Below are 25,983 nucleotides of genomic sequence, written 5' to 3'. Positions count from 1 at the left end.
AAATATACCAAGGTTAGGTGTATTCTTGAGATAGCATAGTATTCGTTTAACCAAACTCCAGTGAAACACAGTGGGAGCATGCATAAACTGACATACCTTATTGACAGCATATGCAAGATCTTGACGAGTAATTGTCAAATACTACAAAGCTCCAACGATTCTACGGTATTCAGTAGTATCAGATAATAGAGTGCTACTATCGGAAGACATATCACCAGAAGTACTAAGTGGAGTTTGAATCGGTTTGACTCCATCCATTTTTGCTCGAACAAGAAGATCATGCGCATAACGTTGTTAAGAAATAAATAATCCTAAAGAAGTACGAGTCGCCTCAATGCCAATAAAATACGACAAGAAACCAAGATCTTTAATTACAAATTCTTGTTGCAAACGAGTAAGGATAGAAGTAATGCCCGTAGAGCTAGAACCAGTGACTATGATGTCATCCACATATACTAACAAGTAAATCGTACCATAAGTACCATTGTGAATAAATAGAGATGAGTCACATTTTGAAGTAATAAAACCAATCCGTAACAATAAAGTACTGATTCTATGGTACCATGCATGAGGAGGTTGTTTAAGACCGTAAAGAGAACGATGTAATTTGAAAACATGTGTAGGAAAGAGAGAGTCCACAAAACCTGGTGGTTGTTTCATGTAACTTCTTCATTAAGTCGTCCGTGTAAAAATGCATTTTGCATGTCAAGTTGATGAATAGGCCAATTGGAAGATAAGGCTAATGTAAGAATAATATGTATAGTAGACGGTTTAACAACCGGACTAAACGTTTCAGAATAATCTACTCCCTATTGTTGATTATAGACTTTCGCAAGCAGTCGAGCTTTATAACGTTCAATTGTACCATCATCCTTGCGTTTGATGCGAAAAACCCATTTGCAGCCAATAACGTTCATAGAAGGATCATATAGTACAAGCGACCATGCATGTACCACTGCGAAGTAATGCATTAATTTCGTTGTCAGAAACCTCACGCCACTTTGGATTAGTTTGAGCCTGTGAATAACAAAAAGGCTCAAAAAGGGAATCAGTAACTAATGTATACTTGGAAGCATATAAACGATTCGGCTTAAATATCCCATCTTTAGCTCGAGTTACCATGGGATGAGTTTACAATAGAGGCAGGCACTTCCGTAGTAGATAAAGTAGTTGTTCCAGACTTTGTCGGTAAATTTGAAGAAGAATCAGGAGTCGGTGCTGGCAAGACAACTTCTGTGTGTTCCAGCACTGTCAGGAGACAAGGTGTCAGTTGGCAGGACCAAAACCAATGGTACTTTCTTCACATGAGGAGAGTGAGCGGTAGTAGATGGAGCTGAAACACTAGAACTGGTAACTGATAATGGGGATGAGGACGATGGTACTTGCAAACAGGCACAGACTGTTCAGCAAAAATAGAAGCATCCAGAACTGGGCCATCTCATAGTCCTGATCGAGTATGAGAATTGGTAGATTACAATGGTGGTAAGGAAATAAAGAAAGGTGAAGGAAGAAGTACCTGAGAAGTAGACGATGCCGGAGAAGGTGATGATGCAAACGCAAAGGTAAAGGTAGTCTCATCAAAAACGAAATGACGACTTACATATATGCGACCCGTAGGAATATGAACACATTTGTAACCTTTATGAGATGGACCATATCCAATAAAAACACAAGGAGAAGAAAGAGGCTCCATTTTGTGAGACCTATACAGACGTAGGTAAGGATAACACAAACAACCAAACACACGAAGAGAAGTGTAGTCTGGTGGAAGACTAAAAAGAGCTTCATATGGAGAACAATTATTAATGGAAGTCGAAAGAACACGATCCATCAAATAACAAGCAGTGTAAAAGGAATCGTACCAATATGTGGATGGTACAGAAGCCATATTTAGAATCGTATGACCAATTTCACGAATATGATTATGACGACGTTCTACTAAACCATTTTGTTCAGAAGTATGTGGGCATGAAAATCGATGAAAAATACCGAGTTTTTGAAGATGCGGAGTAAGTTTGCGATACTCAACAACATTATCAGATTGAAATATTTTGATCTTTCGATTAAAAAGGTTTTCAACATGCTTTTGAAACAAAAAGAATATAGAAAAGACATCATATTTCTGAGATATAGGAAACATCCAAGTAAAACGACTAAACGAATCAATAAATATGATATAATATATGTATTCTTCATTAGATAAAATATCAGAAGGTCCCCATACATTTGAGACAATTAAATCTAATGGACTTGAATAAGTAGTTTTACTAGAATTGAAAGGTAACTTATGACTCTTATGTTCATGACAAAATGAACAAAAACTAATAATATGGTTTGAAACCGGAAGAGAAAATTCAGAGATAATTTTACGAACTGTACACATCATTGGACGTCCCAATCTAGAGTGCCAGTCTTGTAAACTAGCACGTTCTCCGACGCAAACTTTAGCACGTTCTCCTATTCAAACTCTAAGAGATTTATACGAGTCATCAAGTTAATAAAACCACCCTTCCTACTACCGCGAAGAAGAACCGTCCCGGCACATAGATCCTTCACAAGATAAAAGTTTGGATGAAATTCAAACAAAACATTATTATCATTGGTAAGACGAGAAACAGATAAGATATTATGAGAGATTTTCGGAGCAAAAAGAACATTACGAAGCTGTAACTTACGAGTGAGAATTCCAAAAATAGATGTTCCAACATTATAAATTGGAATAGAAGAACCATTACCCATCTGAATTTGATCAGGACTGGTGTACCCAGTTGAAAATTGAAGAAGAGAAAGATCATTGGTAATATGATCTGTGGCACCACTATCAGGAGTCCATGGAGGGGAATAAAGTAAACTAGTTCCCTGAGCAGTATAATCACGAGGTGCAGATGATGGTGGTTGACGCCGAGGTAGACGGAATCCCCTATCAAAACAATTCCAACAGTCTGAGGCTTCGTGATTCTTACAACCACATAGTCGACAAGGGGTTTCTGGACGACTAGCACCACGTTGAGGTTGTGATATGTTGGATACAAAGAAGCGAGATGAAACAGTAGAGGAAGCATACTGTGCCGGAGAAGATCCATTCATTGGAGGGAAGCGAGACAAGATGGGTGCATGGGAGCGGGATGGCGCAGCTACATTGGCAACGGGCTGAGAGTTTAATGTCTTGACCCGTTGTTCAATACACAACTCAAACGTAAGGAAATGCGTAATGAAATATTCTATGGTAATAAAACTCATTGTGGTAGTAAGCGATGTAACGATTGCATCATAGGAACTGTCTAGACCAGCAAGGAGGCAGTGACAAAATTCCTTATCAGTAACTGTTGTATTGGAAGATAAGGCTATCGAATAAATCTCGAGCACGATCAATGTATGATCCCATAGTTTGAGAACCTTTGTTTAGGGCACGTAATTCACAGTGAAGATGATGAATTTAAACATCAGACTTGGAAGCATATTGAGCTTCAAGAGAGGTCCAGATTTCTTTAGATATGGTGAGACGATGGACATGACGAAGAATAGATGAAGTAAGAGACGGAAACGACTAACTAACCAGGATTTTGTCTGGTTTTCTCCATGAAATAAAAGCAGGATTGGGGGATTCATCAACAAGAGCAGGTGCAGGGAAAAGGGTTGTATTGGTGATATAACCATCTAAATCATAATCCTGAAGTTATGGTAAAAATTGAGCACGCAACCCAAAGTAATTGGTTTCATCCAGTTTGATAGTAATTATGTGATGAGGTTGGGAAAATTGAACAGATGACATAGTTGAGGTTTGTAAATAAGAACTAGAAGAATAAATTGTAGAGAAAATAGTTGAAGGCTCGGTAGACATTATTAAGTATCGAAACACGCTAAAATGATACCAAGTTAGATTTACTAAAGTTTAGGTTAACTAGAAGAAGAGATAAGAAAGACAGAATAGACTAAATAGAAGACTGTTTTATTCATTCAAATTCATTGAACTAAATATATGAAGATACAATATATATATGTACACATGAGTTTCTTTAATTTCAAGGTAAAGTATTTCCTAATTGGATTTGATTTCCTATTATACAAGCTAACAAACTTTGCCGATAGATTACCGTGTGCAATATTGGGTCATATTGAACACGTATTGATTGTTGAGTTAACAACATGAAAAAATTATTTCAGTTGGAATGTATGATTTAGAAGAATAGGTTGCCCCCGTACCACCACCTTATGCTTTGATTTCTTTCATCAAAAATTAAAATAAAATAATACTTTCTAGTAGTTACTGCGTACAAATACAAAAATTCACCGTTGATATTTCCATAATATTGAGAGTAGGACACAACAACTTTTCGAGGTTGGTAGTTGGTTGATTTCGAGGTTAATTCGTCAATAGAGTCAGTGAAATAACTTTAATTTGAAAAGACTACTATTTTTATGCTAACAATAAACTATTGTGCAGTGCGCCTAAAGTGGTGCCTGAACAGTCTGACGTAGAGGCCTGAATTTGTTCAGGCAAATAAGGTTGAAATCTTCGGGTTGAAATAGGGAAAGATACAAAATGGAACAGAAGAAAACTATTTTTTAGTCGGGTTTGCTTTGAGTGGCCCTCTTGCGTACTAACCAGTCTCAAGAAAACTAAAAGACTTTTACGTGCCTGTGAGGGGGCTAAACGGCGCTAAAATCCTTTGGTACTTGTCTTTTAGGTCGGACTATCGGAATCCATTGAATTGAAAGAATTCAATTGAAAAGAGAATGAACGTCTGATGTACAGAAAAGATTAATAAAGAAGGACTAATATCCAATGCAAAAAGCTAAAAAGGACCTAGTTCTAGTAATAAAAGTAGGCCAGCTGTGTATAGTACTGGTAAAACTTAATCATATTAATCCCACCGTTGATTAGATGATCTAACGCTTAATAAGTTGTTTGCTTATTAAGCAGTCCCGCGTAGCTGTGCAGGACAACATTCCTCTATCTTATTCGGGCATCTCACACTCCCAAGAGAAATGTTTTTTTGGGGTTTCTACTTTGTACTTACTGTTTTCATTAATAAAATCACTTCTTTACTGAACAAAAAAAAAAATGTAAACAACTGCTTTCATTGCTCATTAGTTGGTTAGAGCGCCCGTTTAGTAAGTAGGAGGTCTTGAGTTCAATTCAACTCTCAGTGAAAGCATTTGTTCTTCTATTGCCAGCAGCAACCATTTAACTTACCTTTTTATTTGAAAATAGTTGTAAGTTTTCTTCTACTTTGAATGCTAAAAAAGGAAAAAAGGATACAAGAGAACTCGTCCAAACGTAATGGATTGCACTGCTCTACTCCTGAGCATGATATAAAAATTCCGATAAAATAAATTGATGGTTGATAATGTACAGGTTGAATTTAAGAAAAGAGTCACGTCGTTATTGATCTAATATTTTGCTTTTTATTTTTCAAAAAAAATCAAATACAAAGGTAGAAACTCTGTACAAATACCAAATAATATACATTATTGTTAAATCAAATAAATATATACCTTTTTAGTCTACAAAATTGATAAAAACTAATTACAACCCACAATTAAAAATCATGATATTTTTAAACATGATTTATTTGGATAATAAAAACCTAACTTTAATCTCTGTTCTTATGCACCTTTAAGTTAGGGTGTCAAGAGAATTTTCTTTTCTTTTTTGCCATTGTTAGTTGTTTTATCCTTGCAGAGTTTTTAATTTGCCTCCCTAATTTGAGGCCTATGTTTTTTTTTTTGTCTTCCCAATAAAGAAGGATAAGTGGCGTGTAAAAATCGAGAAAGTACTAGGTCACCTTACCATTCTTACCTAATTCTAAACATAATTATCTGACAATCAATTCTATTCAACTGACACTTCACTAAAATCATATCTCTCTCAACAATAAAACCTTCAAATTAATTATACCTATGAAATTAATTCATTACCTCGTTTGGTTTGAATATTTTTTTATTAAATTAAAAATTGTCGGCCGAGTGCAGCAATATAATGATTTAGTTTTATTAACTCGTTCCTCTTAGTTAGGTTTTTGATAGATTTAACCTTTCAAGATTAAGATATCCATATGTCATGCGTTTAGAAAAAATCGGTTGATGTCCATGTCTATATTGACCGATTCCATCATAATCGGTCGATGATAATATACTTCTCGACAAATTTGTATTCGTGTTGTTCGTGGTTGAAGAACACAAGCCAAAATCAGTTGACATTGATACTCTCATTAACCAATTCTGGTTTATGTTCTTCGAGGTTGAAGAACACAACTCAGAATCGGTCGATATGGATACTAATATAAACCGATTATGGTTAGAGGAATCGCAAATTTTTTTTGTTTTTTTTTGTATATATAGAATCGGTCCATTTGGATTCCCTCGTCCACCAATTCTATTGAATAAGTATGATTTCATGCTCATAGTGATGTATACTCGAACTAAATATGAATATTACTGAAAGCTTGAATTGAAATGAGTATGAGTATGATTTTATGAACATAATAAGTATGATTGACTTCATATATACTCAAGAGTATGATTCATACCCGATGTGAGAATGAGTATGAAATCATACTCATTCTTAAATCGAGCATATATATATATATGGCGTCTGGACTTAAATTGTGTTTGATGTTTTTCATATTCGGGATATGATCGTTCATATCGACCTATAAAGCAAGTTTCAAAAAAAAAAAAAATTCTATGTTTTTGAAGTTATAATCGGTTGATACCAATGTTAACATAAAATGATTTTGGAGTGTAATTTTCAAAATCGGTTTCGTGGACACTTAATATCCATAGTTCCTTAGTGTTCTTGGAGGATGAAGAAAACCAACCTAGAATTGGTATATGAGTGTAATATTATCCACGGATTATAGGTTGTTGTCCAAAAAAAAAACAATTTTTTAACACTAATTAACTAAGTTAATTTCACATCTAACATGATAGTTTTGTTACTAATTGACTAAGTTGACACTAATTAACCAGGGACATATTAGCCATTTACTAATATAGATAGATAAGGTTATTGGAATTACTTTATAAACCCGTTTTTGTGTTTTAGTGACTGGTCTCAGATTAGGGATTTTAATTTGCTTGTCCCCAATACATGACCATTATTTTTATATAGATAAAAAAATGACGACGCTTCAAACCCAAACAAGACCCAGTATGGACATATGGAGATAGGCAACACATATACCTGCAGTTAGTATATATATATATATATATTATTTTTTGATCAGCAAAATAGATAATTAAATTGATAAAAGAATAAAGAATAATATAAGTGAGAATACAAACACCATGATCAAATGAACAATTCGCAGTGCAGCCCATTACAAGCACTCTACTCTTCACTCTCTTACTAGTTCCTCCCATCTAAGAACAAGGTCTTCAAAGTGCATTCCATCTAACACTCCTGATGGCTGAGCCCAATATAGGATGTCGGCTTTGATTTCCAAAATGAGGCTGGATACAAGGATTTCCCTATCATTGAATGTTCTTTGGTTCCTCTCCTTCCAAATTCCCTAACAGATAGCAAATGGAAGCAAGTTCCATATAAAATCTCCCTTTTTTTATGAAGATTCTAGTTTTTGTTTCAAGAAATACCAAGCCAATGTCTCTTCCCTAGACCCAATCCACTCTGAAAGCTTTGTAGAAGTATCTCCGCACATTGGTAGCCTCAGTACAATGCAAGAATAAATGATTTATAGATTCTTCCTCCATTTTGCACTTGTTGCATCTATTTACCAAGCATCGACCTCTCTTTTTAAGTACATCATGGGTAATAATGGAATTGTGGTGTACCAACCAAGTGAAAAATGTTAGTTTAGATGGTACCTTAGTATTAATCCATACCGCCCTATGAGGAAACACCATATTTTCTTTATGATTCAATACTTTGTAGCAAGATCGAACAGTGGAAATCCCATCTGTCGTGTGTTCCAAACTCTTGTATCTTCATATTGATAACTATTGTCTCCAAAAGTGCCGTAAGTTTACCCGCTTCAATTTAGGCTATATTTAGGCTTTGGCTAACAAATGATTGCTAGTTAAAGAGAAAATAATATTAAGAAATATACTTTTTATGAACAGGTTTTTATTTTAAGATTTGAGGGAAAGGATATAAATAGGTATTCATATATTTTTAATCCTCATGTAGTATCCGATTCAGTAATTTTAAGTGATGGGATTTTATTTGAGAAAGAGATGACCGTAGTGATAAATAAAATGGTGCTTTCAGCAAAACCAAATTCGTTTGGATAATAATGGTCGATAGAAACTCTGTACCTCTATTGTATTCTCATAGTGGCGTAACTCGTTTTTCATGCCACCTGGCATGCCAAAGAAGTTCTTTTTGAAATGTGCATAGGAAGAGGCCTCAGTGGAGTTCGCAGTAGTCCCAGGCTTAAAGCAACGGCTGTTTTTATGGCTGCAGTAGAGATACTAATTAAAATCCCTAATTCTCACCATTAATGGTGTTGAATCGGATTTAAAAAGAATAGAGCGAATAAAAGATCATGATAAAAGTGTGTATTAGTTACCAACAAAATTTAGGTTCACAAACATTCATCATTTTGAGTGTAGCTTGCATTTAACCATCTGGTGTAGTTAGTCATTCCCAAATTTTCTATGTTAATTTCCAACTTGAGCGAATGGAGTCCGTCAGTCAGTCAAATACCTTTAATTTGAAAAGACTGCTATTTTTATGCTAACTGCACTGCCCCTAAAGTAGTGCCTGAACAGTCTGACGTAGAGGCCTGAATTTGTTCAGGCAAATAAGGTTGAAATAGGGAAAGATACAAAATAGAACAGAAGAAAACTATTTTTGCGGTTTACTGTTATGGATTTAAATTAGTGGGAAACGTGTGCAGGATACTTTTGAGTTTTGAGTGGCCCTCTTCCCTAATACCGACCAATCTCAAGAAAACTAGCTAGACCGGCCTTTGTTACCTTGTTTATTATCCACGTATCGGAGCAAAACATTTGTGAGGTCTTTTGTGCACCAACCAAATATGGACATAGAGAGGAACTCAAAAATGGCTGAGACATTGATACTAAAATATAATGCATAAAATATAGAGATATCAAATACTACTTAAAGTTTTGACAAGCAAACACTGATTTTCAACCGGACACAACGTGTCAATAACATTGTAAAATTTAACTGCAAACTGTGAAAACACACAGCAGTAAATAAAAGGTAGACCCATAATCTTTCAAGCTCAGAGCCTCAGAAAAAAATTGTGGATGTAGCTAGCCTGCTAAGGCACTACTACTCTTTGGATCTACTCAAAACAAAAGCATTAAATAACAAACAAAGTGGAGATGGTGAAGTAAACTACTAGAAATTTACTGCTGGTTGGGATTCTCCTGGTTGGGAATGCGGAGGCTGGGATTGTCTTCGTAGATAATATCCCAAATTTCCTTTTCATCAGGTAAAAGATCGAACCCTGACATCTCTTCGACGGATACGCCATTAAGAGCAGCAATGGACGCCAGTAATTCAGCATGCCCAGCGTCAGTGTTACTAGTACTCCCTTCGTCAGGACGAGGCTTTTTGGCCGGAGGTGAAGTTGCTGGTTGTCTGGAAGCGAGATATGCAGTTTTAAGATGCGCAACAGCAGTTCGAGCTACACCTAATACACCTAACCCAGGAGCACTCTTTCGGCATGTCGCTTCAAGCAACAGGGTCTGTGCTGCTTTTTCAGGATTAAACGCCCCAGCTTCCACCAATCTGATGAAATTGGCTATACTACCAAAATGTCCTTCAACAGTTTCCATTATTTCAACAGAGTTAATATGTTTGGCCATTAAACAATTCTCAGGACAATCTTTCCCAGATTTGGTGCAGGCTAAGCAGTTCGTCTGTCATAAAAATGTTCACAAAGATTAAAATTATTAGATGAAATAATTAATCAAAACATACTGAAATATATTTACAGAATTGGAAAAGAAAGTGGGTTTAGGAAAGTGAAAATGGGTTTTTATAAATAAAAAAGGGTTTAGAAAAATTAGATAAACATCAAAGAAAACACAGTAGTAGACTAAGATATAGTAGTTTCAGAACTTACAAAAACAGAATCATAATGGAAAAAAACAACGAAAATGGGTTTCTTAAGATGAAAAGGTTTTGAAAAAATTAGATAAAAAGAAAAGAGAACATTGAAGAATAAACATAGAAGTAAACTCACAAACAACAGAGACCTTAATAAAAAAATGAAAATGATTTTCCAGATAAAAGTTTTAAAATGAGATACAAGGAAAAAAAAAAACATAGAAGAACTATCATGGTAGCAAGCTCATCAGATGCAATAACAGTTACAGAACATACAACAACATCAAACAGAAAAATGAAAATGGATTTTCAGGATGGAAGGGTCTTAGAAAAATCAGATGAAAAGCAAAGAAGAACAAATATTATAGCAGTAAGCTAATCTCCCATAGTTACACAACTCACAACAACATAGATCATAATAAAAAAAAATGGGCTTTTAAGATAAATGGATTTTGAAAAAATCAGATAAAAACCAAAGAAAACATAGCAGTAAGCTCAGATTCAAATATCATAGTTACATAACTTAGAACAACAGGGAATCTTAATAGAAAAACAAAAATGGGTTTTTAAGATAAAAAGATTTTGAATAAAAAAACAGACAAACAAAAACTTGAAGTACTGTATACTCAGATGTAATAGTTTTAGCTTCTAAGAATTAGATGATTAACTGCTTAAACAAACTGTTTATCTCTTTAGTTAAAAATCATACCATGATTCTCTGTGGGCGTTTCTCCTTCTCTCTCTTTGTTTCTCTGGTCATTCAGAAAGAAGTGAAGAGGAAACCACTACTAGTATATAATGGATTTCAAGGACCTCATGTTCACTCAGGTCCTTGTCAGAATTTTATAGAGTTGTTCAAGGACCAACCTACATTTCTAGATTAATACGTAGCCGTTTGTTGTCTTCATGTGAGGTACTGTACTACTACTTCATATCCACTAGTTTAGCTGAAGCTGCTAAACCAGGGCTGTTACTTTCTCCACTGTCTAGGACACTGCCAATCGCAACCCTCTAATCACACATCGCGAATCCAACGGTTAAAATTGATTCACCTTTGGTAGTACTACTACTTTTGCATATGGGACTTTCTAGTGGATTTGCTTGAGAAGTAAAATAAAATAAAACAAACTTGGTTTGCAATTATGGTAAAAAGTAATACCTAGCAAGTTACTAGTTAGAGGACACGACAGGAATTCAAATGTCTGATTACTGTCAGACCACAACCATCTCTTAGAGCAAGTCTTATGGTGGAATCCAACATATTCCAAGTGTGGAAAAACCATGGAATGTCAAGGATAATGGCTTTCAAGTTGGGATTTTCCACAGAAAATCCAAGAAAGGTTCCACCGTTTCGTGGAATCCATCTGAACGCCAATAAAAATAGCGTTAAACGCTATTCTTAATAGCGCTAAAAAAATGCTATTAAGAATAGGATTTTTTTTTGTCCGTAGATTTAGGATGAGTTGTTGAAATCTAACGGCTGGAAAAAACGCTATTCTTAATAGCGTTTTTTTAGCGCTATTAAGAATAGCGTTTTTTTAGTGATATTAAGAATAGCGTTTTCACTATTCCACCACTACACTTGCACTTCCATCCACGGTTCCAAATGCTGAGATGGCGTGGAAGATGGAAGATGAAACTCTTCCACCATAAGACTTGCTCTTACCACTTGGGTTACAAGTTAACAACGTTGCTCTGCTCGGAGGTCAAATATGACATGTAATTCTCTATAAGGACGAATTTTTATTTCTTGTTTTTCGGATGTGGCAATGAGTTTCTGCCATGATAAGAAAAAAAATAGAATTAGCGAAATCCAGCCGGCATATTATTATTTTTTTTGATCGGTTCCAGCCGGCATATTGGATCTAGAATAATGAGTTACTGAATATTTTCTACTCCAGAGCATTGCATATGACACCAATGAAGCCATACGTAATTCTCTTTAAAATAGGGGTCTTAATGTGGTTGATGAGAAGTTTTATCAATATTATCTGATAACAGGCCAATGGAGCATGGAGCTAGTGGTTGTGCCGTGGTCGTGGTGGTTATGATAAAACATGACCACAGTGTAATGATTGCTAGTGGTTGTGCCGTGCACTAATCCCCTTCGATGGTCGCATGGTTGTAAGCAAAACCATTAATTGGCTTCGGTTACAATTGGTTACTCCTAATAACACAGTGTAATGTGAGCGTGTGTTTGGCTCGTGTGCAGTGAGAGTGGTGGTCAGTAAGGGTGCCAACGGGTCCTATCGGTTCCGGGTAGTATACTACCCGGTCCGGAACCGCTAATTTTAATCGGTTCCGAGTCCTGACGATTCCGGGTCGGGTTCCTAAATTGATGGACCCGGAACCGGACCCGTTAAAAACGTTAATTACCCGTCGGGTCCGATTATTTATCGGGTCCTCAAAATTCAATTATATTTTTTGATAATCTATTTTTATAATTGCTATGTTAGCTTGAATTTTATAAATTTTCAAATAAAATTATTATTATATCTATATAAATGTTTTAATCAACATTAAAAGTAAGAAAATAAACGAATAATGAAAAAAATTCAAACGAAACCATACAAAAAATTTCTATTTTAAGTAAAATTAACAAGCAAAAGATGAATATTCGGGTATCCGATACCTGTGGGGTATCCGTCGGGTAGTGATTTTGTTAATGGATCCAATCTTAGAATCCGGAACCGGACCCGATACACCCGGATCCTGTTCGGTTCCGGGAAATCAAGTACCCGTTGGCAGTCCTAGTGGTCAGTGTATGTAACACACGTGAGTAATGGAAGATCAGAGAATTAGAGAATCGAGTCTGGGACTCTAGGTATATATTCTCAATGTGTCCTGTATTTGAATCTATCTTCTTTTAATCAATCGGTCACAAACCGTCAGCAATGTAGACATCCGGCTTACCTTTGTTACTAGCTCCAGATGATATATATCCAACTGATAAAGGAGTGAGACCCCATCTCCATGTTTTGCATTAGTGGAAGCACAATTACGCCTTCATGTATATGTTGGAATATTTTCAACACCGCTTACCAAAGGGGGGTCCTGGGGGGCATCGCCCCCCAGGCTGTGGTCGTGGGGGTCCAGGGGAGACCGCCCCTGGTGGGGGTTTCAAGGGGGCAACGCCCCCGGAAGAATTTTTTGAACTGACGGTTTTATTTGGCCGATAAAAGCCTGTTCGAAAATTTCGAATCCAAAAGACACCATTGATGTCTGTTGATGAAGGAACCCGACGTTTCGTGAATAGAAACCTGTTGGCGAATAAAAACCTATTCCCAACAGGTGCAAAACCCTTTATAAATAGCTTCTCCCAGTTTCGTTTAAACATATAAGAAAAATCAATCTGTTTTCTCTGTTTCAAAAAGCATCATCAGAAATCAGAAATCTCTTTGTGTGTTCTTGATTGAATCAAGGGGTACAAACCTTGAATTCAGTTTTCGTTGCAGGGCTTTCATTGTATCCTGAAGGCAATATTTCGCATACCTGTTGTAATCGCCAATTGTTATTGGGAGGGTAGAAATATTTGTCTAAAAGAAATTTATACAAGCCTTGAAAGTTTTGGAGTGCAACACTTTCTTCTCTGATTCATTCATCCTTTGTGAAACCCAATTTTTTCCAACAGTTTTTAGACAAATATCTTCTGGCAATGGAGGGTGAATCTTCGAATTCGAATGCTACTGCTCAATCTCTGCAAGTGATGAACCAAACCTTTACTCGATTGGAACGTTTTGATGGTGAAGGTTTTACCCGTTGGCAAGAGACTGTGAAGTTTTTCCTGATCACCATCAAGTTGTGGTACATACTTGAAGATGGATTGGAGGAAATTCCTGCTGCAACTGACAATGACACTGAGGAATTGAAGGCTAGACGAAAGCAGCGTCAGGAAGATGATTTCATGTGTCGTGGTCATATTTTGAATGCTCTGGACAAACATGTGTACAATGCACATCGGAGTATTGGGACTGCAAAGGGATTGTGGACTGCGCTTGACAACAAATACAAGATTTCTGAAGCAAGCAACAAGAAATTCCTGATTTGCAATTTCATGGATTTTAAGATGGTTGACAGTAAGTCAATCATTGCCCAGGTCAGTGAACTTTTACTCATAGTTAATCACTTAAGGATGCTGGAATTGATCTTGTTTCTGCGTTTGTTGTTGGGGTTATTATTTCTCGTCTCCCCCCTTCTTGGAATGGTTATAAGAAGAAACTTAAGCATGCTGAGACTGACTATGATTTAGAGGCCTTACAACGTCATCTTCGCATAGAAGAGGACTCTCGTAAGCGAGAACTTAAGGATAGTCCACATTCTGAAAACCATTCTAAGGTGAATAGCGTAGAAGAATCTAAAACACCGAATTCCTTGAAACCTAAGAATGATACTCAGTTTAAGAAGCATCCCAACAAGAAGAGTAAGAAGAAGGGCGCTGTCGGCCCTTGCTACTTCTGTGACAAACCCGGCCATTTTGCTCGTGACTGTCGTCTCAAAAAGAAACAACAGCAGAACCAGAAAAAGGAGGCAAATATGGTCGATGACAAACTTGTGATCGTGGTGCAAGCCGCCAATGCTGTTGCTGAAACTGGGGGTGGATGGTGGTACGACAATGGTGCAACCATCCATATCTGTAAGGATAGAAATCTTTACAAGACATACGAACCGGTTAGTGGAGAAGGAAACGATGTTGTCTCCGCAAACGGTCAACGCAGCAAAGTTATTGGGAAAGGCACTGTTGAACTCTCGTTTACTTCGGGAAAGACTGTGACTCTTACTAATGTTTTACATGTCCCTGACATCGTGAAGAACCTTGTTTCCGGCGACCTTGTATGAAGGCTGGATTCAAGACGACCTATGAGTCTAATAAGTTTGTGTTGTCCAAAAATGGTGTGTTTGTTGGACAAGGATATGCTTGTAATGGGATGATTAAGCTTAATTTAATAAATAATGGTTCTGCTTATATTGTTGACTCTGTTAATTTATGGCATGGTAGATTAGGGCATGTGAATTATGGTTCTCTTAGAAACATGAATCGATTAGGCTTGATTTCTGATTGCAATTTTGATCATGCTTCTAAATGTGAAATATGTGTGCAAGCAAAGATAACTAGAATTTCCCATAAGTCTGTAGTACGAAATTCTTCCTTACTTGAATTAGTACATAGTGATGTGGGTGATTTGCATGGTTCTGCCACTCGTGGTGGAAATAAGTATTATGTCACTTTTATAGAAGATAGTACTAGATATGCTTATACATATTTAATGAAATCTAAGGATGAAGTCTTTGATAAATTTAGGATTTATAAAGCAGAAGTAGAGACACAATTAGAGCACAAAATTAAGATTTTACGTTCTGATCGTGGTGGTGAATACTTTCCTACTGAATTTAATTCCTTTTGTCAAGAGCATGGTTTAGTTCATCAACGTACTGCACCTTACACACCTCAACAAAATGGTATGGCTGAAAGGAAAAATAGAACTTTGATTGATATGGTTAATTGCATGCTTATAAGTTCTGGTTTGCCTAATTCTTTGTTGTGGGGTGAAGCTATGTTGTCTGCATGTTATATTTTGAATAGAATTCCTTTGAAAAAGAAGAGTGTTTCTCCTTATGAGTTGTGGTTTAAGAGGAAACCAAACTTGAGAAGACTTAAAGTCTGGGGTTGTTTAGCATATGTTCGAAAGCCTGATCCCAAAAGACCAAAGTTGGGAAACAGGGCTTATAAATGTGCTTTTGTGGGATACTCTCTTAATAGTATCACCTACAGATTTATAAACCTTGACACTTTTGAGATTATAGAATCTGTAGATGTGGAATTCTTTGAGAACTTAAATAGGAACAGTTCTCAAATGCAACCCATGGAGAATCCATTGTTACCTGATCTAGAACCTATGGAGATTGATAACAATGATGAAAATCCCTCTCCTACTCATGACAATGATATTTCAGTGCCTACTGAAGATATCGAACCTAGAAGGAGTAAGAGAGGAAGGATTGAGAAAAAGCCTGATCCAAACTTTATTTATTACCTTGTAGAGGCAAATAAGAATAGAATTCTTAGTGTTAACCAGTATGTTATGCATACTGATGATGACCCTAAAACTTATGCTGAAGCCATGAGTTCTAGAGATGCAAATTTCTGGAAAGAAGCCATCAATGATGAAAAGCATTCGCTTTTGACTAACGGGACTTGGGTATTAGTAAATTTACCTCCTGGTGCTAAAGCAATAGGAAGTAAATGGATATTCAAGAGAAAGTTGAGAGCTGATGGTGAAGTTGATAAGTTTAAGGCAAGGCTAGTTGCCAAGGGTTATAAACAAAGACATGGTATTGATTACTTTGATACATATGCTCCTGTTGCCCGCATCTCATCCATTCGTTGCTTGATTGCACTTGCTTCTATTCATAAGTTGGTTGTGCATCAAATGGATGTCAAAACTGCTTTTCTAAATGGGGATTTAGAAGAAGAGATATATATGGAACAACCTGAAGGTTTCATATACCAGGCCAAGAGAAGAAAGTTTGCAAGTTAGTGAAATCTCTCTATGGTTTGAAGCAAGCCCCTATGCAATGGCATGAGAAGTTTGATAAAGTAGTTTTGTCATATGGTTTTGTGGTGAATGATGCGGACAAATGTATCTATAGTAAGCATGATAGTTCTGGTTGTGTGATTCTCTGTTTGTATGTTGATGATATGTTAATCTTTGGGTCTGACATATCTGTTGTGGAAGAAACAAAGAAGTTTCTTAGTTCTAACTTTGATATGAAGGATTTAGGAGAGGCTGATGTAATCTTGGGAATTAAGATCCTAAGAAAGGGAGATGAGTTGGTTTTAACTCAATCTCATTATATTGAGAAATTTCTCAAGAAATATGGTCACTTTGATGACAATCCAGCACCTACTCCTTTAGACCATACTATCAAGTTAATGAAGAACACCGGCCGTACTCATGCTCAACTTGAGTATTCTAGTGTTATTGGGAGTCTTATGTACGCTATGCATTGCACAAGACCGGACATAGCCCAAGCCGTGGGAATATTATGTCGTTTCTCAAGTAATCCAGGATATGAACACTGGAAAGCAGTTTCAAGAGTTATGGCTTACTTGAAAGGAACAATAAATTTTGGTTTGCATTACCAAGGCTATCCCGCTGCACTAGAGGGGTACAGCGATGCTAACTGGAACAATGTAGAATCAAATTCCAAGTCAACTTCTGGATGGATTTTTACATTAGGGGGTGCTGCTGTGTCTTGGAGTTCCAAGAAGCAGACTTGTATTTCTGATTCAACAATGTTGTCAGAATTGATAGCTTTAACTGATGCATGTAAGGAGGCAGATTGGCTTAGAAACCTACTTATGGAATTCCTTTTTGGAAGAAGCCAACTCCGGCGGTCTTGATTAATTGTGATAATCAAGCTACAATCTATAATGTCTCTAATAAGACTTATAATGGAAAGTCTAGACATGCAAGTCTTAGACACTACATGGTTAGGCAACTACTCAAGAGGGGAGTAGTTACGGTTAACTTTATTGAATCAAAGAGGAATTTGGCAGACCCATTTACGAAAAGTCTACCAAGTTCAGTGGTTTCAATAAAAAGGAAAGAAATGGGACTAAGGTCTGTGAAGGAAGTTTGATCTCCCATAGCAGAAACCCAACCTATGTTTTGAAAAGGATAAACAAGGTTCAATGTGGTACCAACAAGTTATGGAGTGGATTATGGAGCACTAATATAAAAACTTCCCATTTCTTATTAGTGCTGGTTTCTGCAAGAAAATAGGATGGATGTAAATCCTTAATGAGTCTATGATTAGTAAAAGGTGTATCGCAGAAACACCTTCGAGACTTACCTATATGAGTATGGAAATAAGGCCGTTTCCTAAGAGAAGAAGACCGTTCTCTAAAGAAGACTCATGAACAAGGATATAAGCACATGGCCATTAACGTGCTTGGCTACAGAACACATGATTTTATGAAATCAATATGTGTGGAGACTCCGGTTTTATCATAAGGGGTACTTGGTTCAAGACTGGTTTCACCATAGAACCTCGATAAGGCTTTGAGTTTCTTACACTAAGTGAAGGTTCAAATCCAAAAGATACCTATCATTTATGTGTTGATTTCAACGATGATGCTTAGTCTCAATTGTGCTTGAACTACGTTGGCTTGATCCCACTCGGGTACGTAGGCAGTCACTTCGGTGATGCAGTCACTCTGATTTAAAAGTTTTAACTTTGTTTTATGGTTTTTGAAAATAGGGGGAGAATGTTGGAATATTTTCAACGCTACCAAAGGGGGGTCCTGGGGGGCATCGCCCCCCAGGCTGTGGTCGTGGGGGTCCAGGGAGACCGCCCCTGGTGGGGGTTTCAAGGGGGCAACGCCCCCGGAAGAATTTTTTGAACTGACGGTTTTATTTGGCCGATAAAAGCCTGTTCGAAAATTTCGAATCCAAAAGACACCATTGATGTCTGTTGATGAAGGAACCCGTTTCGTGAATAGAAACCTGTTGGCGAATAAAAACCTATTCCCAACAGGTGCAAAACCCTTTATAAATAGCTTCTCCCAGTTTCGTTTAACATATAAGAAAAATCAATCTGTTTTCTCTGTTTCAAAAAGCATCATCAGAAATCAGAAATCTCTTTGTGTGTTCTTGATTGAATCAAGGGGTACAAACCTTGAATTCAGTTTTCGTTGCAGGGCTTCATAGTATCCTGAAGGCAATATTTCGCATACCTGTTGTAATCGCCAATTGTTATTGGGAGGGTAGAAATATTTGTCTAAAAGAAATTTATACAAGCCTTGAAAGTTTTGGAGTGCAACACTTTCTTCTCTGATTCATTCATCCTTTGTGAAACCCAATTTTTTTCCAACAGTTTTTAGACAAATATCTTCTGGCAATGGAGGGTGAATCTTCGAATTCGAATGCATGCTACTGCTCAATCTCTGCAAGTGATGAACCAAACCTTTACTCGATTGGAACGTTTTGATGGTGAAGGTTTTACCCGTTGGCAAGAGACTGTGAAGTTTTTCCTGATCACCATCAAGTTGTGGTACATACTTGAAGATGGATTGGAGGAAATTCCTGCTGCAACTGACAATGACACTGAGGAATTGAAGGCTAGACGAAAGCAGCGTCAGGAAGATGATTTCATGTGTCGTGGTCATATTTTGAATGCTCTGGACAAACATGTGTACAATGCACATCGGAGTATTGGGACTGCAAAGGGATTGTGGACTGCGCTTGACAACAAATACAAGATTTCTGAAGCAAGCAACAAGAAATTCCTGATTTGCAATTTCATGGATTTTAAGATGGTTGACAGTAAGTCAATCATTGCCCAGGTCAGTGAACTTTTACTCATAGTTAATCAACTTAAGGATGCTGGAATTGATCTTGTTTCTGCGTTTGTTGTTGGGGTTATTATTTCTCGTCTCCCCCCTTCTTGGAATGGTTATAAGAAGAAACTTAAGCATGCTGAGACTGACTATGATTTAGAGGCCTTACAACGTCATCTTCGCATAGAAGAGGACTCTCGTAAGCGAGAACTTAAGGATAGTCCACATTCTGAAAACCATTCTAAGGTGAATAGCGTAGAAGAATCTAAAACACCGAATTCCTTGAAACCTAAGAATGATACTCAGTTTAAGAAGCATCCCAACAAGAAGAGTAAGAAGAAGGGCGCTGTCGGCCCTTGCTACTTCTGTGACAAACCCGGCCATTTTGCTCGTGACTGTCGTCTCAAAAAGAAACAACAGCAGAACCAGAAAAAGGAGGCAAATATGGTCGATGACAAACTTGTGATCGTGGTGCAAGCCGCCAATGCTGTTGCTGAAACTGGGGGTGGATGGTGGTACGACAATGGTGCAACCATCCATATCTGTAAGGATAGAAATCTTTACAAGACATACGAACCGGTTAGTGGAGAAGGAAACGATGTTGTCTCCGCAAACGGTCAACGCAGCAAAGTTATTGGGAAAGGCACTGTTGAACTCTCGTTTACTTCGGGAAAGACTGTGACTCTTACTAATGTTTTACATGTCCCTGACATCGTGAAGAACCTTGTTTCCGGCGACCTTGTAATGAAGGCTGGATTCAAGACGACCTATGAGTCTAATAAGTTTGTGTTGTCCAAAAATGGTGTGTTTGTTGGACAAGGATATGCTTGTAATGGGATGATTAAGCTTAATTTAATAAATAATGGTTCTGCTTATATTGTTGACTCTGTTAATTTATGGCATGGTAGATTAGGGCATGTGAATTATGGTTCTCTTAGAAACATGAATCGATTAGGCTTGATTTCTGATTGCAATTTTGATCATGCTTCTAAATGTGAAATATGTGTGCAAGCAAAGATAACTAGAATTTCCCATAAGTCTGTAGTACGAAATTCTTCCTTACTTGAATTAGTACATAGTGATGTGGGTGATTTGCATGGTTCTGCCACTCGTGGTGGAAATAAGTATTATGTCACTTTTATAGAAGATAGTACTAGATATGCTTATACATATTTAATGAAATCTAAGGATGAAGTCTTTGATAAATTTAGGATTTATAAAGCAGAAGTAGAGACACAATTAGAGCACAAAATTAAGATTTTACGTTCTGATCGTGGTGGTGAATACTTTCCTACTGAATTTAATTCCTTTTGTCAAGAGCATGGTTTAGTTCATCAACGTACTGCACCTTACACACCTCAACAAAATGGTATGGCTGAAAGGAAAAATAGAACTTTGATTGATATGGTTAATTGCATGCTTATAAGTTCTGGTTTGCCTAATTCTTTGTGGGGTGAAGCTATGTTGTCTGCATGTTATATTTTGAATAGAATTCCTTTGAAAAAGAAGAGTGTTTCTCCTTATGAGTTGTGGTTTAAGAGGAAACCAAACTTGAGAAGACTTAAAGTCTGGGGTTGTTTAGCATATGTTCGAAAGCCTGATCCCAAAAGACCAAAGTTGGGAAACAGGGCTTATAAATGTGCTTTTGTGGGATACTCTCTTAATAGTATCACCTACAGATTTATAAACCTTGACACTTTTGAGATTATAGAATCTGTAGATGTGGAATTCTTTGAGAACTTAAATAGGAACAGTTCTCAAATGCAACCCATGGAGAATCCATTGTTACCTGATCTAGAACCTATGGAGATTGATAACAATGATGAAAATCCCTCTCCTACTCATGACAATGATATTTCAGTGCCTACTGAAGATATCGAACCTAGAAGGAGTAAGAGAGGAAGGATTGAGAAAAAGCCTGATCCAAACTTTATTTATTACCTTGTAGAGGCAAATAAGAATAGAATTCTTAGTGTTAACCAGTATGTTATGCATACTGATGATGACCCTAAAACTTATGCTGAAGCCATGAGTTCTAGAGATGCAAATTTCTGGAAAGAAGCCATCAATGATGAAAAGCATTCGCTTTTGACTAACGGGACTTGGGTATTAGTAAATTTACCTCCTGGTGCTAAAGCAATAGGAAGTAAATGGATATTCAAGAGAAAGTTGAGAGCTGATGGTGAAGTTGATAAGTTTAAGGCAAGGCTAGTTGCCAAGGGTTATAAACAAAGACATGGTATTGATTACTTTGATACATATGCTCCTGTTGCCCGCATCTCATCCATTCGTTGCTTGATTGCACTTGCTTCTATTCATAAGTTGGTTGTGCATCAAATGGATGTCAAAACTGCTTTTCTAAATGGGGATTTAGAAGAAGAGATATATATGGAACAACCTGAAGGTTTCATATCACCAGGCCAAGAGAAGAAAGTTTGCAAGTTAGTGAAATCTCTCTATGGTTTGAAGCAAGCCCCTATGCAATGGCATGAGAAGTTTGATAAAGTAGTTTTGTCATATGGTTTTGTGGTGAATGATGCGGACAAATGTATCTATAGTAAGCATGATAGTTCTGGTTGTGTGATTCTCTGTTTGTATGTTGATGATATGTTAATCTTTGGGTCTGACATATCTGTTGTGGAAGAAACAAAGAAGTTTCTTAGTTCTAACTTTGATATGAAGGATTTAGGAGAGGCTGATGTAATCTTGGGAATTAAGATCCTAAGAAAGGGAGATGAGTTGGTTTTAACTCAATCTCATTATATTGAGAAATTTCTCAAGAAATATGGTCACTTTGATGACAATCCAGCACCTACTCCTTTAGACCATACTATCAAGTTAATGAAGAACACCGGCCGTACTCATGCTCAACTTGAGTATTCTAGTGTTATTGGGAGTCTTATGTACGCTATGCATTGCACAAGACCGGACATAGCCCAAGCCGTGGGAATATTATGTCGTTTCTCAAGTAATCCAGGATATGAACACTGGAAAGCAGTTTCAAGAGTTATGGCTTACTTGAAAGGAACAATAAATTTTGGTTTGCATTACCAAGGCTATCCCGCTGCACTAGAGGGGTACAGCGATGCTAACTGGAACAATGTAGAATCAAATTCCAAGTCAACTTCTGGATGGATTTTTACATTAGGGGGTGCTGCTGTGTCTTGGAGTTCCAAGAAGCAGACTTGTATTTCTGATTCAACAATGTTGTCAGAATTGATAGCTTTAACTGATGCATGTAAGGAGGCAGATTGGCTTAGAAACCTACTTATGGAGATTCCTTTTTGGAAGAAGCCAACTCCGGCGGTCTTGATTAATTGTGATAATCAAGCTACAATCTATAATGTCTCTAATAAGACTTATAATGGAAAGTCTAGACATGCAAGTCTTAGACACTACATGGTTAGGCAACTACTCAAGAGGGGAGTAGTTACGGTTAACTTTATTGAATCAAAGAGGAATTTGGCAGACCCATTTACGAAAAGTCTACCAAGTTCAGTGGTTTCAATAAAAAGGAAAGAAATGGGACTAAGGTCTGTGAAGGAAGTTTGATCTCCCATAGCAGAAACCCAACCTATGTTTTGAAAAGGATAAACAAGGTTCAATGTGGTACCAACAAGTTATGGAAGTAGATTATGGAGCACTAATATAAAAACTTCCCATTTCTTATTAGTGCTGGTTTCTGCAAGAAAATAGGATGGATGTAAATCCTTAATGAGTCTATGATTAGTAAAAGGTGTATCGCAGAAACACCTTCGAGACTTACCTATATGAGTATGGAAATAAGGCCGTTTCCTAAGAGAAGAAGACCGTTCTCTAAAGAAGACTCATGAACAAGGATATAAGCACATGGCCATTAACGTGCTTGGCTACAGAACACATGATTTTATGAAATCAATATGTGTGGAGACTCCGGTTTTATCATAAGGGGTACTTGGTTCAAGACTGGTTTCACCATAGAACCTCGATAAGGCTTTGAGTTTCTTACACTAAGTGAAGGTTCAAATCCAAAAGATACCTATCATTTATGTGTTGATTTCAACGATGATGCTTAGTCTCAATTGTGCTTGAACTACGTTGGCTTGATCCCACTCGGGTACGTAGGCAGTCACTTCGGTGATGCAGTCACTCTGATTTAAAAGTTTTAACTTTGTTTTATGGTTTTTGAAAATAGGGGGAGAATGTTGGAATATTTTCAACACCGCTTACCAAAGGGGGGTCCTGGGGGGCATCGCCCCCCAGGCTGTGGTCGTGGGGGTCCAGGGGAGACCGCCCCTGGTGGGGGTTTCAAGGGGGCAACGCCCCCGGAAGAATTTTTTGAACTGACGGTTTTATTTGGCCGATAAAAGCCTGTTCGAAAATTTCGAATCCAAAAGACACCATTGATGTCTGTTGATGAAGGAACCCGACGTTTCGTGAATAGAAACCTGTTGGCGAATAAAAACCTATTCCCAACAGGTGCAAAACCCTTTATAAATAGCTTCTCCCAGTTTCGTTTAAACATATAAGAAAAATCAATCTGTTTTCTCTGTTTCAAAAAGCATCATCAGAAATCAGAAATCTCTTTGTGTGTTCTTGATTGAATCAAGGGGTACAAACCTTGAATTCAGTTTTCGTTGCAGGGCTTTCATTGTATCCTGAAGGCAATATTTCGCATACCTGTTGTAATCGCCAATTGTTATTGGGAGGGTAGAAATATTTGTCTAAAAGAAATTTATACAAGCCTTGAAAGTTTTGGAGTGCAACACTTTCTTCTCTGATTCATTCATCCTTTGTGAAACCCAATTTTTTTCCAACAGTATAGATGCATCCACATCGATTTTCACTCCAGGGCTAATGGTGGCAATATTAAACTAAGATGTAAGAGTACATTTTAACAGCATATCCATATGCTTAAGATATATCGTGCATGTTGATGCACCATGACCAATGTCAGCATTCGTGTATGTGCTTCTTTACTTACAAGATTTTCACCATGAGTGTGCGTGACTACAGTGTCATGTTACAGTAAGCTGCGGCCTATCTCAGGTTAACAGCTGCTTTCATAGCTCAGTTGGTTAGAGCACCCGTTTATTAAGCAGGAGGTTTTGAGTTCAGCTCTCAATGAAAGCAACAAATGATTTGTAGTTTTTTTTGCCAGCAGGAGCAACTATGCAACTTACCTTACTATTTTTTCTTGTTTTATTTTACTGTTGATAGCGTTGGAAGAGATCTTTGTTACCGGTGCCACAGTGTTCATCAAAAAATTGGTACGCCTGGGGTTGCAAATTACTGTGCAAGTTCAGCTGAGAAGGCCCCAGAGCATTGACGACATTTTGGATGACCTGATATTTTTCTATCAGGTCTTCAACTAGACTACTAATAGCTTTGTAGAGAGAATTTCCCTAAAAAAAAGGGAAACGAGATTAAAGAGACAGAGAGGCAAGTGAACAAAACATTAGAATTGAGGAACTGCCGCACTCCAACATGTGTGTTACAACACCTATGTCCCTTGATGCCACGTTTGGGGGAGTATTTTTCACTAGGTTCAACATACTTGCCTCATTAATTATCCGAAAATGCTGGGTTTACCGAGAATAAATCCCAATATACAGCATATATATAGCAATTGGCCCGTTTTATTTGCATACATCTCAATACAAGATAGGTTGCTATCCTGATGTGTTCTTGGGGTTTTTCTAGGGAATTTTAGCGATGAGTTTAGGGTCAGTATTTGGAGAATGCTAAATTTTACGGACAATTGTTTTCGACTCTGATTCCGTAAGAGAGATGGTAAAAGTCCAATTATTACTGGCATATATCTCTACGCTAGAAGGGCGTCCTAAAATCCATTGGATTCCTTCTCAAAATGTTACTCGATAAACTATTGGTAAGTTTAGCGGGCATCGTTTGAACAAAAATTAAGGTTACACGTCTTAAGGTTGGCCGACGTGCAACGCACGTGCACTCTACTTGTAAACTTTAAACGCAAGTGAGGGCAGTGCAGCATACCTTTAAAACAACTGCCGCCACTTGCCTATAAGTATATACCTGATTCTACTCATCTTCACTATTATATGCCATATTACAGTGCAAATTAAGTATTAGACTCAGCGGTGGAACCAAGTATTAGGATAGAGGGGGGCTAGAAAAAAATTCTAAAAACATTAGTGGATTATATACTTAATATTGATGGGCTAAATAAAAATTATAGGATAAAATCAATGGCTTTAAGATAGTTTTTGGAATTTTAGGGGGCTAGACCAGGGTTATTCAACCCTTGGCTCTGCCCCCGCGAGTAGTCACTAATTGCTCAACTAAGAAAATTTGATTCAAAAAAATGATGAAACCATTATCATCTCTGTTATACTTTGATGAAAATAGTTTCAGCTTAATCCAAAACAGGATGAAACAATTTTGAACCTAGTATAAGCATGGATCAAAATTATTTCAGCTCAATTCAAAAAAAGGTGATACTGGTTTTATCCTAATGTAACATGGATGAAAATAATGATTACGCCGATCCAAAACAGGATGATACTGGTTTCATCCTAGTATAACACTAGTATATGACCCTTGCCGTAACGGCCCGGGCTGGTGATTGTTGTTTTTGTTA

At 37.2% G+C, this 25,983-nt stretch overlaps 1 protein-coding gene and 1 non-coding gene across 2 annotated transcripts; one reads left to right on the top strand and one right to left on the bottom strand.

Annotated features, from left to right (window-relative positions):
• Nucleotides 1-9,287: 9,287 nt before the first annotated feature.
• Nucleotides 9,288-10,795, bottom strand: LOC113317667. Its single transcript, XM_026565804.1, has 2 exons — nt 10,758-10,795; nt 9,288-9,858 (listed from the first exon to the last, which is right to left on the bottom strand). The coding sequence occupies exons 1-2, from the start codon at nt 10,758-10,760 to the stop codon at nt 9,343-9,345; spliced, it is 519 nt and encodes a 172-aa protein (XP_026421589.1). The 5' UTR covers nt 10,761-10,795; the 3' UTR covers nt 9,288-9,342.
• A 13,631-nt stretch (nt 10,796-24,426) lies between these two features.
• Nucleotides 24,427-24,500, top strand: TRNAN-AUU. Its single transcript has one exon. It is a non-coding gene; the product is annotated as a tRNA-Asn (tRNA).
• The last annotated feature ends 1,483 nt before the right edge of the window (nt 24,501-25,983 follow it).

The sequence above is a fragment of the Papaver somniferum genome, chromosome 10 (genome assembly GCF_003573695.1).
Source record: "Papaver somniferum cultivar HN1 chromosome 10, ASM357369v1, whole genome shotgun sequence".
In the NCBI taxonomy this organism is placed as follows: Eukaryota; Viridiplantae; Streptophyta; class Magnoliopsida; order Ranunculales; family Papaveraceae; genus Papaver; species Papaver somniferum.
The sequence above is the reverse complement of the archived record's forward strand: the minus strand, read 5'-3'. Positions and strand labels throughout refer to the sequence as shown.